At 28.3% G+C, this 13448-nt stretch overlaps 1 protein-coding gene across 2 annotated transcripts in view; it reads right to left on the bottom strand.

Annotated features, from left to right (window-relative positions):
- Positions 1 to 13448, bottom strand: part of LOC128176206 (uncharacterized protein PF3D7_1120600-like) — a 176721-nt gene that overhangs the window by 100390 nt on the left and 62883 nt on the right. For both annotated transcript variants that reach the window (XM_052842359.1, XM_052842361.1), the window contains exons 19-32: positions 11942 to 12001; positions 11408 to 11461; positions 11151 to 11255; positions 10518 to 10580; positions 9774 to 9836; positions 9575 to 9637; positions 9368 to 9463; positions 8918 to 9013; positions 8755 to 8817; positions 7823 to 7885; positions 7551 to 7700; positions 7188 to 7247; positions 6973 to 7035; positions 6421 to 6471 (exon numbers count right to left, since the gene is read on the bottom strand). In XM_052842359.1, the coding sequence (XP_052698319.1) occupies positions 6421 to 6471; positions 6973 to 7035; positions 7188 to 7247; positions 7551 to 7700; positions 7823 to 7885; positions 8755 to 8817; positions 8918 to 9013; positions 9368 to 9463; positions 9575 to 9637; positions 9774 to 9836; positions 10518 to 10580; positions 11151 to 11255; positions 11408 to 11461; positions 11942 to 12001 (1050 nt within the window). The remainder of the gene's footprint in view (positions 1 to 6420; positions 6472 to 6972; positions 7036 to 7187; positions 7248 to 7550; positions 7701 to 7822; positions 7886 to 8754; positions 8818 to 8917; positions 9014 to 9367; positions 9464 to 9574; positions 9638 to 9773; positions 9837 to 10517; positions 10581 to 11150; positions 11256 to 11407; positions 11462 to 11941; positions 12002 to 13448) is intronic.

Genomic DNA, 13448 nt, shown 5'->3' with positions numbered 1-13448 from the left:
GTAGTGTTATCACAGACAAAAACACTGGGAAAAAAAAAAAATATATATATATATATATATATATATATATATATATATATATATATATATATATATATATATATATATATATATATATACTTTGGCCGTCATTCACTTAAGAAACGAACTCAATATCTACCCAAGTTATACGAGTATTACCTGGGTTGGGACAATTTACGCTTTATAATTCGCGAAGCGGATTAGTACGTTTTTGACGTTGGTGCATTGTGACACGTCTTGTGACGTGCAATCCAGGTTATACAAATTTAACTAAATTTTTCTATCCAATCAAATGCCCCGTTACAACCAGAATTAAATTATTATAAAATACTCTACAATGTTTTCATATCAAGATTTTACCTTTGTTAATGTTGATCATGAATTAAAACTGAATGCATACCAAGTTTTGTGTTAGGGTTTATAATCATATTTTCGAACAAAATTTGCTTTATGACACACGTGGCCTCAGGACCATGAAGCATTTTTAGACTGAAGTCTAAATTGCAAACTTTTATAAAATTATGATATGACATAAAATTACACTTAAACTTCGTAACTATCAACATAATATAGCGACACTTTCAAATAGAATTTCATTTTTTCGATGTTGTCAATCGCAAGACAGTAAGACAGTCACTGTGTATAAAATTTGACTTAAGTCTAAGACTGCTTCATGATCTTGGGGCCTTGTCTTCTATATGAATCTACACTTATCCTTACATTACATAAATCCTTGCATGTTATCAAGTACCAAATGCAGCGGTAAATATGTTCAACATCGAAATTTTATCCACTTTATTCTGTATCACTCTGATTTTTTTTCTATAACTGAATTAATGATTGCCATAAACAATTGTTTATCCCAATTTGAACACGTCAATCTACAGGTGGCCATGGTATAAGCAAAGCAAGCTCTTTCATTAAGTTGTTTCCTGTTTATGTTTAGATCGGGGGGGGGGGGGGCGAGGTTGAAAACCAACAACTGATTTTTTTTTTAAATTTCAAATGTCCTATTACTCTTGAGATACTAGTACGCATTTAGCTTTTTGTCAGAACGGGTTTAAATTTAAAACATACAACTAACCATCGAAAAGGTTTGTATTTACAAACTTCAAGTAAATTTAAAAATTAACTTTATACTACAAAGTTACCATTGGCAGCATTTTTCTCTGCTTCTTTCAATTCAAGAGCTGCTCTCAGTTGCCTTACTTCATCATTTACAGTGGTAATGTAAGCTAAAAAACCCGAAATGTATAGTTAGATAACGTAAAGAACATAGTTTATTATTAAGATAGATAGATAGATAGATAGATAGATAGATAGATAGATAGATAGATAGATAGATAGAGTTACAGACCTCCCAGTTTATCTCTTTCATTACTGAGCTCTGCAATTTCTTTTTTGGCAGCGTCTAGCTCTCCTAAAATTATCAATTCAAATGACATCATTTTCAATACATAAAAGAGGGATTTATATTATGGTACCTGGATACTATGAAAAAAGTTTTTTGTTTATTCTTAAAAATCTTTATGACTTTCAGAATACCCTTTCTATCGAAAAAGTATAATAATTTCATTGAAACAATAAATTCTTATATATATATATATATATATATATATATATATATATATATATATATATATATATATATATATAAAGACACGTTTTTTACTTCATTTATTTTACTTCGTTTATTTTACTTAATGATGTTAAAAATTAAGGGTAATTAACTGCGTGCAAAGGACACTTTTATTAATAAAGATGCAAACATCCAATCGAGCGTTCCCACTATAAATTGCTGTTTATTGGCTTGTTGTAAATATACCTGACCTAAAATATCTGTATATATCGTACCAAGTGTATTTAATTTTGTAGACATATTCAATTTAAATGTATACAATTTTTTTTTGGGGGGGGGGGAGTGCAATAGGTAAATATCTTATTCCATTTCATTCAATTTGTCATTTGCTTTCCTCTAACGAAAGCTGGCTCACACTATCTTTTTTTTCATAATAAAATGCAAACTTACAAACCATAATAAATTGTATTTGCTGGAATTGGGTCAAAAATTCCTCGTTTATACATTAAACAGCAATAACAAATGATGTAACTATTCAAAATCTATTTATTAGCAAATGACGTAACTATTAAATTTTTTTTATATCGTTATATCATTAATTGGTGTAGAAAATCATCATGATCATAGAACATGCTGACCAAAGGTAGGGAATTCCACTTCTATGAGATAAATAAAATTAAAAAAAAAACTAACCTGTAATTCTCAACCGTTCAGATTTCAAGTTTCCACATTCCTTTGACTTTAACTGTAAATCGTCTGAAAAAGCCAAGACTACTGTTCAGAATAATCGGAGAGAGAGAGAGAGAGAGAGAGAGAGAGAGAGAGAGAGAGAGAGAGAGAGAGAGAGAGAGAGCTTGAGCTTACCCTTTATTCGCTTATTTTCAGCTTGAAGTTGTTGACTGCCTTCATTGAGTTTTGTGACGCACTGTTTTAGTAATTCCTTCTCCTTTTCTGCTTGATCTGTAGATTTATAAAATGTTTCTATAACAAAGATACTTTTACAACGAAATCATCATTCACATGTTAGATAAGGGACCAAAATGTAAAAAAAAAAGAATCACCATATGTGTTTGTGCTTGACTAGTTATACATGTATGTACATGCATCTATGTGAAAATGATATGCATGTAATTATCCATACTAGCTGTATTAAATGATTTTGTTTTTAAACATCTTTTATATTTTGTGTCTTGTAAGTTCTCTTTGGTACATTTACCTACATTTTCTTTCGATTGAACGAAGATCACTTGCATTCTTAAGATAAATTGGAAAAAAAATGTAATTGAAACATGACTGATAAATGTAAAAATTTACCCTTCTCAGTTTTATATTTAGCTTTAAGTTCTTCTATCTCTTGTTTGTACTTATTTTCGGTAGTTATTACTTCCTTGTTTCTCAAACTTAATTGATCTGGAGAAAAATAAAACATAATTAAAATTAAATAAATTAAAAATAATCGAAACATACATGTATCAAAAAATCTTCTAACAAATCTTAAGAAAAAAGTATAATTATCGTACCTGACAATTCCTCTGAACGTCGTTTTTCGTGTTGATAATTTTCTTGCATTTTCTTTAGCTCAGCTTTAGAAATATAGATAAAATAATTTGAAACTTAGCACATTAATGTAGACTGTTTAAAAATTCACTTCGAAAGAACTGGATCAAAATAGTTTTAAAAAAGGATATTTGTAAAAACAACAATAAAATTAAATCTAACCTGCCATCTCTTCTTCCTTTTTCTTCATCTCCAGGTAATTAGAGAGAAGATCAGAATTGTTCTCTATTTCAATAGATAGACATAAAAACATTAACCACGTAACACGTCCAACAAGTGATTCATGATTGTTTTTCAGTAAATACTGTATACAGGGTTATTTTCTACTCTTGCACACAGTTTTCGCCCCGTCTTGAATTCGCCTAGACATAGATGTGTTTTAAAAGAGATAGTTTAAGACATCGTATTTCGCCCCGTCTTACATTCGCCCGTTGACAACAATGGCGAAAGGGGCGAATATTTCCATGTATACAGTACATATATGTATACGTAAGTCATAACAATTGTGGTTATCAATAAGGATTTCAAAATGCTCCTATATTGCATAAAATTACTTGATTATGGTTTTTTTAAAATTCGAATTATCAAATACACATTTGAAATGTTAAATTTATAAGGAAGAGTGAATGTTAAATCATAAGGCATAAAACAGAGGGTAGGCCCATGTTAAACATTATTAAATAAAACTGTTTATACTAAAACGTTACTTTTTATGTTCAACATAATAACATAAATGTCTCTCTCTTATTTACTTTCTCTTTTTCTCTCTTTTATTATTCACTCTCTCTCTCTCTCTTTCTCTCATTTAATCACACACACTCTTTTATTCTCTCTCTCTCTCTTTCTCTCTCTCTCTCTCTCTCTGAGAAATTTACACAGCTTACCATTTCGGCTTGCAAGTTTTGCTCCTAATTCTTCTTTTTCTTCAATTGCCTTTTTAATTTGACCTTTTAAATAAAAACAAATGTTATCCGCTTATCGATGCACCAAAAATATTTCAGCATCAGTACAATCTATATGAAACGCAATAAAATATTAAGCCAGTGAGCACTTAAATAAAAATTATACTCCTTATATAATAAAAAAGCAGCACTTGTAAAGTTGTTTTTATACAAAAATGACCACAAAATGTTTTTTCTTTGGTATTGTAGGGGAAATAAAGCTTGAAACGCAACTGTTTGACTCATAATCATAATATTTCCAATATGTAATATCATTGATAATTTTATTCGTCGGGTCTCTTAAGATTATAATCAATATCCTTCACTAATCGAATACTATTTACAGAAATCCTTGAATTCTTAAAACAATGACAAATCATGAAAACTTTTTTCCTAATCCAAGAAAATGATTATAAAATACATATGCCACAAGAAGGCGAATGCAGTAAACTGTTTCTTAAACCAACTGAAGTTAACCTTCCATTTATATTCGGTAATCTTCATTTATACAGAGATCATTATTAGGAGAGCACACTTAAAGATGGCTACGAAAGAGATGTATCCGTAAAAAATACTTTCAAATTCCTTTAAAACATCTTCGTTGTTGGTAATCTGTTCTTTCAAAGCCTGAGTCTCTTCTTTCAATGCTGCGCTTGATTGTCTTTCTTGTTCTAAATACTCTATTTTCAAAAAATATTCAAAACATACATAAAATATCATGTTTTCAATTGTTTTGAATCTTTATAAAGCGTTGTTTCAATATTTTATAATGATAATAATCAATGACATTATAATTATGTTCATATTAATTTTAGTTTATAAAAACGGTTACCATCAAGACTTTTATTTTCATCAATTAACCTCTGATGATCTGCAGCTACGTTTTCTACAAAATAATGTGGTTTGTAAATGAAAGCAATATATGTGACAAACTTATATAAACAGTATATGAGAATCATTTTTCATTTACATTCTAACAGCAAGCTTTAATATTATATATGAATATCATTTTAACATTGATAAAATATGGCGTTAGGTATGTTTATATGCTATATACATCTCGAATCAACCTATTTATTCAGTCAAAGGAGAAAAGTGTACGTTGATGTCATAAAAACTCTGACGTAAATTGGAATAATGTTTGGTAATATTCTGAAGATTCTGTCCAATGAGCAAACATTGCTTGACGATATGTAAAAGAAGGATCATATTAATAAGTGTTTTGAAGAAAGCTGATAAAAACTTCCTTTTATTGTATAAATAAATATTTACAAATATTTTTGAAATATTTCAATCATAAAAATAATTGACAAAAACCGGATTAATTTGCTATTTTCTGGATGTTACATTTTCCACGACTACTTACCAATTTTTTCTAGATGCCTTTTTAAACTTTCGTTTTCATTTCGCACAGAAGCTAAATCACCTACATAAATGTATTTCATAAGTAAAATCTAAAATCCATGCTAACATATCAAACAGAAGTTCCTAAAAATAAAATTTGTGTATATAACCATCAATCTAAGATAAAAATGTTTAACAACAATATACATGTATAGAAAAATCCTTGTTATGATTTGAATAGCTTTCTCGATATCAGGAATACTTTTAAAAGAATAATTTAACAAATTATAGGATTATGAAACCATATGCATCTTTCGAACATATGTAATTTCCTTATACTTTTTAATCGTTTATTTATATAAGTAATTTAACATGCAAAATACCTTCCAGTGTTTCAATTTGATGATTTTTGTCTTCACACTGTTCTCTTAAATCATCAGCTGCTTCTAGAATGAAAAATATTTACATTGAATACTTGGGATCTCTCATAATTTGTCATGTTACTTGATTTTTAATTCAATGTAATGCAAGTCTCTTTCCTTGGGCGATGGTGAGGGTATTAAAATATACAGAATGTTGGATAGAATATAAATTACAAATATTTTAACTATTATATAAAGTATGTACTATTGTTTCTGTAAATCTATCTTTTATTGCCACATTTATTAAAAATATATTAATTTGATTTTGATGCTGATGCAAAAACGTCATTGAAAAGTGTTATCTAAAATGCATAACATCGGTGATGCATGCACCGACTTTTGAAACTTTATTGTATAATAAAGATGAATCGACTTCATTTATGTAATTATTGACTTCCAGTTATTAATCAATAACAAAAAGGACTCGATTTACTTTTACTTACGTTAACAGACGTTTTATACTGTTTTTCTTTTATGATAAAATCAGTAGAATTATATGTAGAGTTACAAGATAAATAAAAGGGATTTTATTTTATAAACATATATCATAATTTACCTGCGGACGTTTCCGAAGCAACACATCTGTGCAATAAATCTGCGTTTTCGGCTGAATGTAAAAAAAAAAAAAAAACAATCATTAATTATTACTTTAAAATGAACTTTCCTTACAAAAATTTCGTATGGACGAGGAATATTCTACATGAAAATAAATAAAATTGGCACTATATTTAGAATATTCATCTTTCAGATATTTACAACTTATCACTTATTTACAATAAAACTAAGAAAATCTGCCTTCTGTCCTTTTCAATATTTTTCTACTTTTTCATTGCTTTTCTTTCAACATATTTGTAAAATTCAGACTATGATAATACCTAGCAGTTCAATCCACACAGTTCAGTAAAGGAACTTAAAATAATAATAACTTTTTGAATCAAGTTGTAACATCGGCATTCAGTTAAAAATATTTATCGCAAGATCTAATAAACATTTTGACCATTTTAATCTCTGAAAGTACAAAAAAATTACTCGACGCCATAATGAGTTTTTTCTTTTTTTTGTTGATATTTATAAGTATAACTTTGTATTTTCCAGTTATCATACTTACAATTTTTCTCATTTATAATTTCATCCCGACGTTTCATTTCTTCTTTTAAAGTAGCCAGATTTTCTGTCGGTATATAATGATAAAATACATATTAAATTAATATATAAGTATATTTGCAAGGAATGCTTAATGATATGAAGGTCAGACAAATACATGTTACATAGTTCCTTAAATGTTATTTCTATAATATAAATATTCTTTAATTTGAAACGTACCATTTTTAATGTTTAGCTCTCGTTGTAATTTTTCAATTTCTTTCTCTTGTGAAGTTTTAACTGCAAAAAGAAGTTTAAAATGCATTCAATTAAGTTAAACAACACGAACGACCAAATTTAAACATCTTCAACAGAGGAAAGGCGTTACCATACACGAAAAATATCACATATTGTGTTTTTGCAAGAACTCTCCACAATAAGGAATCAGGACCCTTTTCTTTTTTAAAAAATATGCATTTTCCGCATTTTCCACATTTTTTGTGGCTTTACAAATCCCAGCATATCGTATTAAACAAAAGTACTTAAGTTCATGATTATACAATGCAATTTTGGAATAGTTTTAAAGTAGTACTAAGTATTTACGTTGTATATCAGAGAGCAAGTTGTAACTGAGGGTTTCATTGGAGCCTTCGTAAGTTACAAAGTTACCATTGGCAGCATTTTTCTCTGCTTCTTTCAATTCAAGAGCTGCTCTCAGTTGCCTTACTTCATCATTTACAGTGGTAATGTAAGCTAAAAAACCCGAAATGTATAGTTAGATAACGTAAAGAACATAGTTTATTATTAAGATAGATAGATAGATAGATAGATAGATAGATAGATAGATAGATAGATAGATAGATAGAGTTACAGACCTCCCAGTTTATCTCTTTCATTACTGAGCTCTGCAATTTCCTTTTTGGCAGCGTCTAGCTCTCCTAAAATTATCAATTCAAATGACATCATTTTCAATACATAAAAGAGGGATTTATATTATGGTACCTGGATACTATGAAAAAAGTTTTTTGTTTATTCTTAAAAATCTTTATGACTTTCAGAATACCCTTTCTATCGAAAAAGTATAATAATTTCATTGAAACAATAAATTCTTATATATATATATATATATATATATATATATATATATATATATATATATATATATATATATATATATATATATATATAAAGACACGTTTTTTACTTCATTTATTTTACTTCGTTTATTTTACTTAATGATGTTAAAAATTAAGGGTAATTAACTGCGTGCAAAGGACACTTTTATTAATAAAGATGCAAACATCCAATCGAGCGTTCCCACTATAAATTGCTGTTTATTGGCTTGTTGTAAATATACCTGACCTAAAATATCTGTATATATCGTACCAAGTGTATTTAATTTTGTAGACATATTCAATTTAAATGTATACAATTTTTTTTGGGGGGGGGGGGGGGAGTGCAATAGGTAAATATCTTATTCCATTTCATTCAATTTGTCATTTGCTTTCCTCTAACGAAAGCTGGCTCACACTATCTTTTTTTTCATAATAAAATGCAAACTTACAAACCATAATAAATTGTATTTGCTGGAATTGGGTCAAAAATTCCTCGTTTATACATTAAACAGCAATAACAAATGATGTAACTATTCAAAATCTATTTATTAGCAAATGACGTAACTATTAAATTTTTTTTATATCGTTATATCATTAATTGGTGTAGAAAATCATCATGATCATAGAACATGCTGACCAAAGGTAGGGAATTCCACTTCTATGAGATAAATAAAATTAAAAAAAAAACTAACCTGTAATTCTCAACCGTTCAGATTTCAAGTTTCCACATTCCTTTGACTTTAACTGTAAATCGTCTGAAAAAGCCAAGACTACTGTTCAGAATAATCGGAGAGAGAGAGAGAGAGAGAGAGAGAGAGAGAGAGAGAGAGAGAGAGAGAGAGAGCTTGAGCTTACCCTTTATTCGCTTATTTTCAGCTTGAAGTTGTTGACTGCCCTCATTGAGTTTTGTGACGCACTGTTTTAGTAATTCCTTCTCCTTTTCTGCTTGATCTGTAGATTTATAAAATGTTTCTATAACAAAGATACTTTTACAACGAAATCATCATTCACATGTTAGATAAGGGACCAAAATGTAAAAAAAAAAGAATCACCATATGTGTTTGTGCTTGACTAGTTATACATGTATGTACATGCATCTATGTGAAAATGATATGCATGTAATTATCCATACTAGCTGTATTAAATGATTTTGTTTTTAAACATCTTTTATATTTTGTGTCTTGTAAGTTCTCTTTGGTACATTTACCTACATTTTCTTTCGATTGAACGAAGATCACTTGCATTCTTAAGATAAATTGGAAAAAAAATGTAATTGAAACATGACTGATAAATGTAAAAATTTACCCTTCTCAGTTTTATATTTAGCTTTAAGTTCTTCTATCTCTTGTTTGTACTTATTTTCGGTAGTTATTACTTCCTTGTTTCTCAAACTTAATTGATCTGGAGAAAAATAAAACATAATTAAAATTAAATAAATTAAAAATAATCGAAACATACATGTATCAAAAAATCTTCTAACAAATCTTAAAAAAAAAGTATAATTTATCGTACCTGACAATTCCTCTGAACGTCGTTTTTCGTGTTGATAATTTTCTTGCATTTTCTTTAGCTCAGCTTTAGAAATATTGATAAAATAATTTGAAACTTAGCACATTAACGTAGACTGTTTACAAATTCACTTCGAAAGAACTGGATCAAAATAGTTTTAAAAAAGGATATTTGTGAAAACAACAATAAAATCAAAGCTAACCTGCCAACTCTTCTTCCTTTTTCTTCATCTCCAGGTAATTAGAGAGAAGATCAGAATTGTTCTCTATTTCAATAGATAGACATAAAAACATTAACCACGTAACACGTCCAACAAGTGATTCATGATTGTTTTTCAGTAAATACCGTATACAGGGTTATTTTCTACTCTTGCACACAGTTTTCGCCCCGTCTTGAATTCGCCCAGACATAGATGTGTTTTAAAAGAGATAGTTTAAGACATCGTATTTCGCCCCGTCTTACATTCGCCCGTTGACAACAATGGCGAAAGGGGCGAATATTTCCATGTATACAGTACATATATGTATACGTAAGTCATAACAATTGTGGTTATCAATAAGGATTTCAAAATGCTCCTATATTGCATAAAATTACTTGATTATGGTTTTTTTAAAATTCGAATTATCAAATACACATTTGAAATGTTAAATTTATAAGGAAGAGTGAATGTTAAATCATAAGGCATAAAACAGAGGGTAGGCCCATGTTAAACATTATTAAATAAAACTGTTTATACTAAAACGTTACTTTTTATGTTCAACATAATAACATAAATGTCTCTCTCTTATTTACTTTCTCTTTTTCTCTCTTTTATTATTCACTCTCTCTCTCTCTTTCTCTCATTTAATCACACACACTCTTTTATTCTCTCTCTCTCTCTTTCTCTCTCTCTCTCTCTCTCTCTATCTCTCTCTCTCTCTCTCTCTGAGAAATTTACACAGCTTACCATTTCGGCTTGCAAGTTTTGCTCCTAATTCTTCTTTTTCTTCAATTGCCTTTTTAATTTGACCTTTTAAATAAAAACAAATGTTATCCGCTTATCGATGCACCAAAAATATTTCAGCATCAGTACAATCTATATGAAACGCAATAAAATATTAAGCCAGTGAGCACTTAAATAAAAATTATACTCCTTATATAATAAAAAAGCAGCACTTGTAAAGTTGTTTTTATACAAAAATGACCACAAAATGTTTTTTCTTTGGTATTGTAGGGGAAATAGAGCTTGAAACGCAACTGTTTGACTCATAATCATAATATTTCCAATATGTAATATCATTGATAATTTTATTCGTCGGGTCTCTTAAGATTATAATCAATATCCTTCACTAATCGAATACTATTTACAGAAATCCTTGAATTCTTAAAACAATGACAAATCATGAAAACTTTTTTCCTAATCCAAGAAAATGATTATAAAAATACATATGCCACAAGAAGGCGAATGCAGTAAACTGTTTCTTAAACCAACTGAAGTTAACCTTCCATTTATATTCGGTAATCTTCATTTATACAGAGATCATTATTAGGAGAGCACACTTAAAGATGGCTACGAAAGAGATGTATCCGTAAAAAATACTTTCAAATTCCTTTAAAACATCTTCGTTGTTGGTAATCTGTTCTTTCAAAGCCTGAGTCTCTTCTTTCAATGCTGCGCTTGATTGTCTTTCTTGTTCTAAATACTCTATTTTCAAAAAATATTCAAAACATACATAAAATATCATGTTTTCAATTGTTTTGAATCTTTATAAAGCGTTGTTTCAATATTTTATAATGATAATAATCAATGACATTATAATTATGTTCATATTAATTTTAGTTTATAAAAACGGTTACCATCAAGACTTTTATTTTCATCAATTAACCTCTGATGATCTGCAGCTACGTTTTCTACAAAATAATGTGGTTTGTAAATGAAAGCAATATATGTGACAAACTTATATCAACAGTATATGAGAATCATTTTTCATTTACATTCTAACAGCAAGCTTTAATATTATATATGAATATCATTTTAACATTGATAAAATATGGCGTTAGGTATGTTTATATGCTATATACATCTCGAATCAACCTATTTATTCAGTCAAAGGAGAAAAGTGTACGTTGATGTCATAAAAACTCTGACGTAAATTGGAATAATGTTTGGTAATATTCTGAAGATTCTGTCCAATGAGCAAACATTGCTTGACGATATGTAAAAGAAGGATCATATTAATAAGTGTTTTGAAGAAAGCTGATAAAAACTTCCTTTTATTGTATAAATAAATATTTACAAATATTTTTGAAATATTTCAATCATAAAAATAATTGACAAAAACCGGATTAATTTGCTATTTTCTGGATGTTACATTTTCCACAACTACTTACCAATTTCTTCTAGATGCCTTTTTAAACTTTCGTTTTCATTTCGCACAGAAGCTAAATCACCTACATAAATGTATTTCATAAGTAAAATCTAAAATCCATGCTAACATATCAAACAGAAGTTCCTAAAAATAACCTTTATTATTGTGTAGCGTAATTATTTGTGTATATAACCATCAATCTAAGATAAAAATGTTTAACAACAATATACATGTATAGAAAAATCCTTGTTATGATTTGAATAGCTTTCTCGATATCAGGAATACTGTTAAAAGAATAATTTAACAAATAATAAGATTATGAAACCATATGCATCTTTCGAACATATGTAATTTCCTTATACTTTATAATCGTTTATTTATATAAGTAATTTAACATGCAAAATACCTTCCAGTGTTTTAATTTGATGATTTTTGTCTTCACACTGTTCTCTTAAATCATCAGCTGCTTCTAGAATGAAAAATATTTACATTGAATACTTGGGATCTCTCATAATTTGTCATGTTAATTGATTTTTAATTCAACGTAATGCAAGTCTCTTTCCTTGGGCGATGGTGAGGGTATTAAAATATACAGAATGCTGGATAAAATATAAATTACAAATATTTTAACTATTATATAAAGTATGTACTATTGTTTCTGTAAATCTATCTTTTATTGCCACATTTATTAAAAATATATTAATTTGATTTTGATGCTGATGCAAAAACGTCATTGAAAAGTGTTATCTAAAATGCATAACATCGGTGATGCATGCACCGACTTTTCAAAATTTATTGTATAATAAAGATGAATCTACTTTATTTATGTAATTATTGACTTCCAGTTATTAATCAATAACAAAAAGGACTCGATTTACTTTTACTTACGTTAACAGACGTTTTATACTGTTTTTCTTTTATGATAAAATCAGTAGAAAGAAATGTAGAGTTACAAGATAAATAAGAGGGATTTTATTTTATAAACATATATCATAATTTACCTGCGGACGTTTCCGAAGCAACACATCTGTGCAATAAATCTGCGTTTTCGGCTGAATGTAAAAAAAAAAATAAAAAAAATTCAATCATTAATTATTACTTTAAAATGAACTTTCCTTACAAAAATTTCGTATGGACGAGGAATATTCTACATGAAAATAAATAAAATTGGCACTATATTTAGAATATTTATCTTTCTGATATTTACAACTTATCACTTATTTACAATAAAACTAAGAAAATCTGCCTTCTGTCCTTTTCAATATTTTTCTACTTTTTCATTGCTTTTCTTTCAACATATTTGTAAAATTCAGACTATGATAATACCTAGCAGTTCAATCCACACAGTTCAGTAAAGGAACTTAAAATAATAATAACTTTTTGAATCAAGTTGTAACATCGGCATTCAGTTAAAAATATTTATCGCAAGATCTAATAAACATTCTGACCATTTTAATCTCTGAAAGGACAAATAATTACTCGACGCCATAATGAGTTTTTTCTTCTTTTTGTTGATATTTATAAGTATA

Source organism: Crassostrea angulata, chromosome 3, assembly GCF_025612915.1.
Source record: "Crassostrea angulata isolate pt1a10 chromosome 3, ASM2561291v2, whole genome shotgun sequence".
Taxonomy (NCBI): Eukaryota; Metazoa; Mollusca; class Bivalvia; order Ostreida; family Ostreidae; genus Magallana; species Magallana angulata.
The sequence above is the reverse complement of the archived record's forward strand: the minus strand, read 5'-3'. Positions and strand labels throughout refer to the sequence as shown.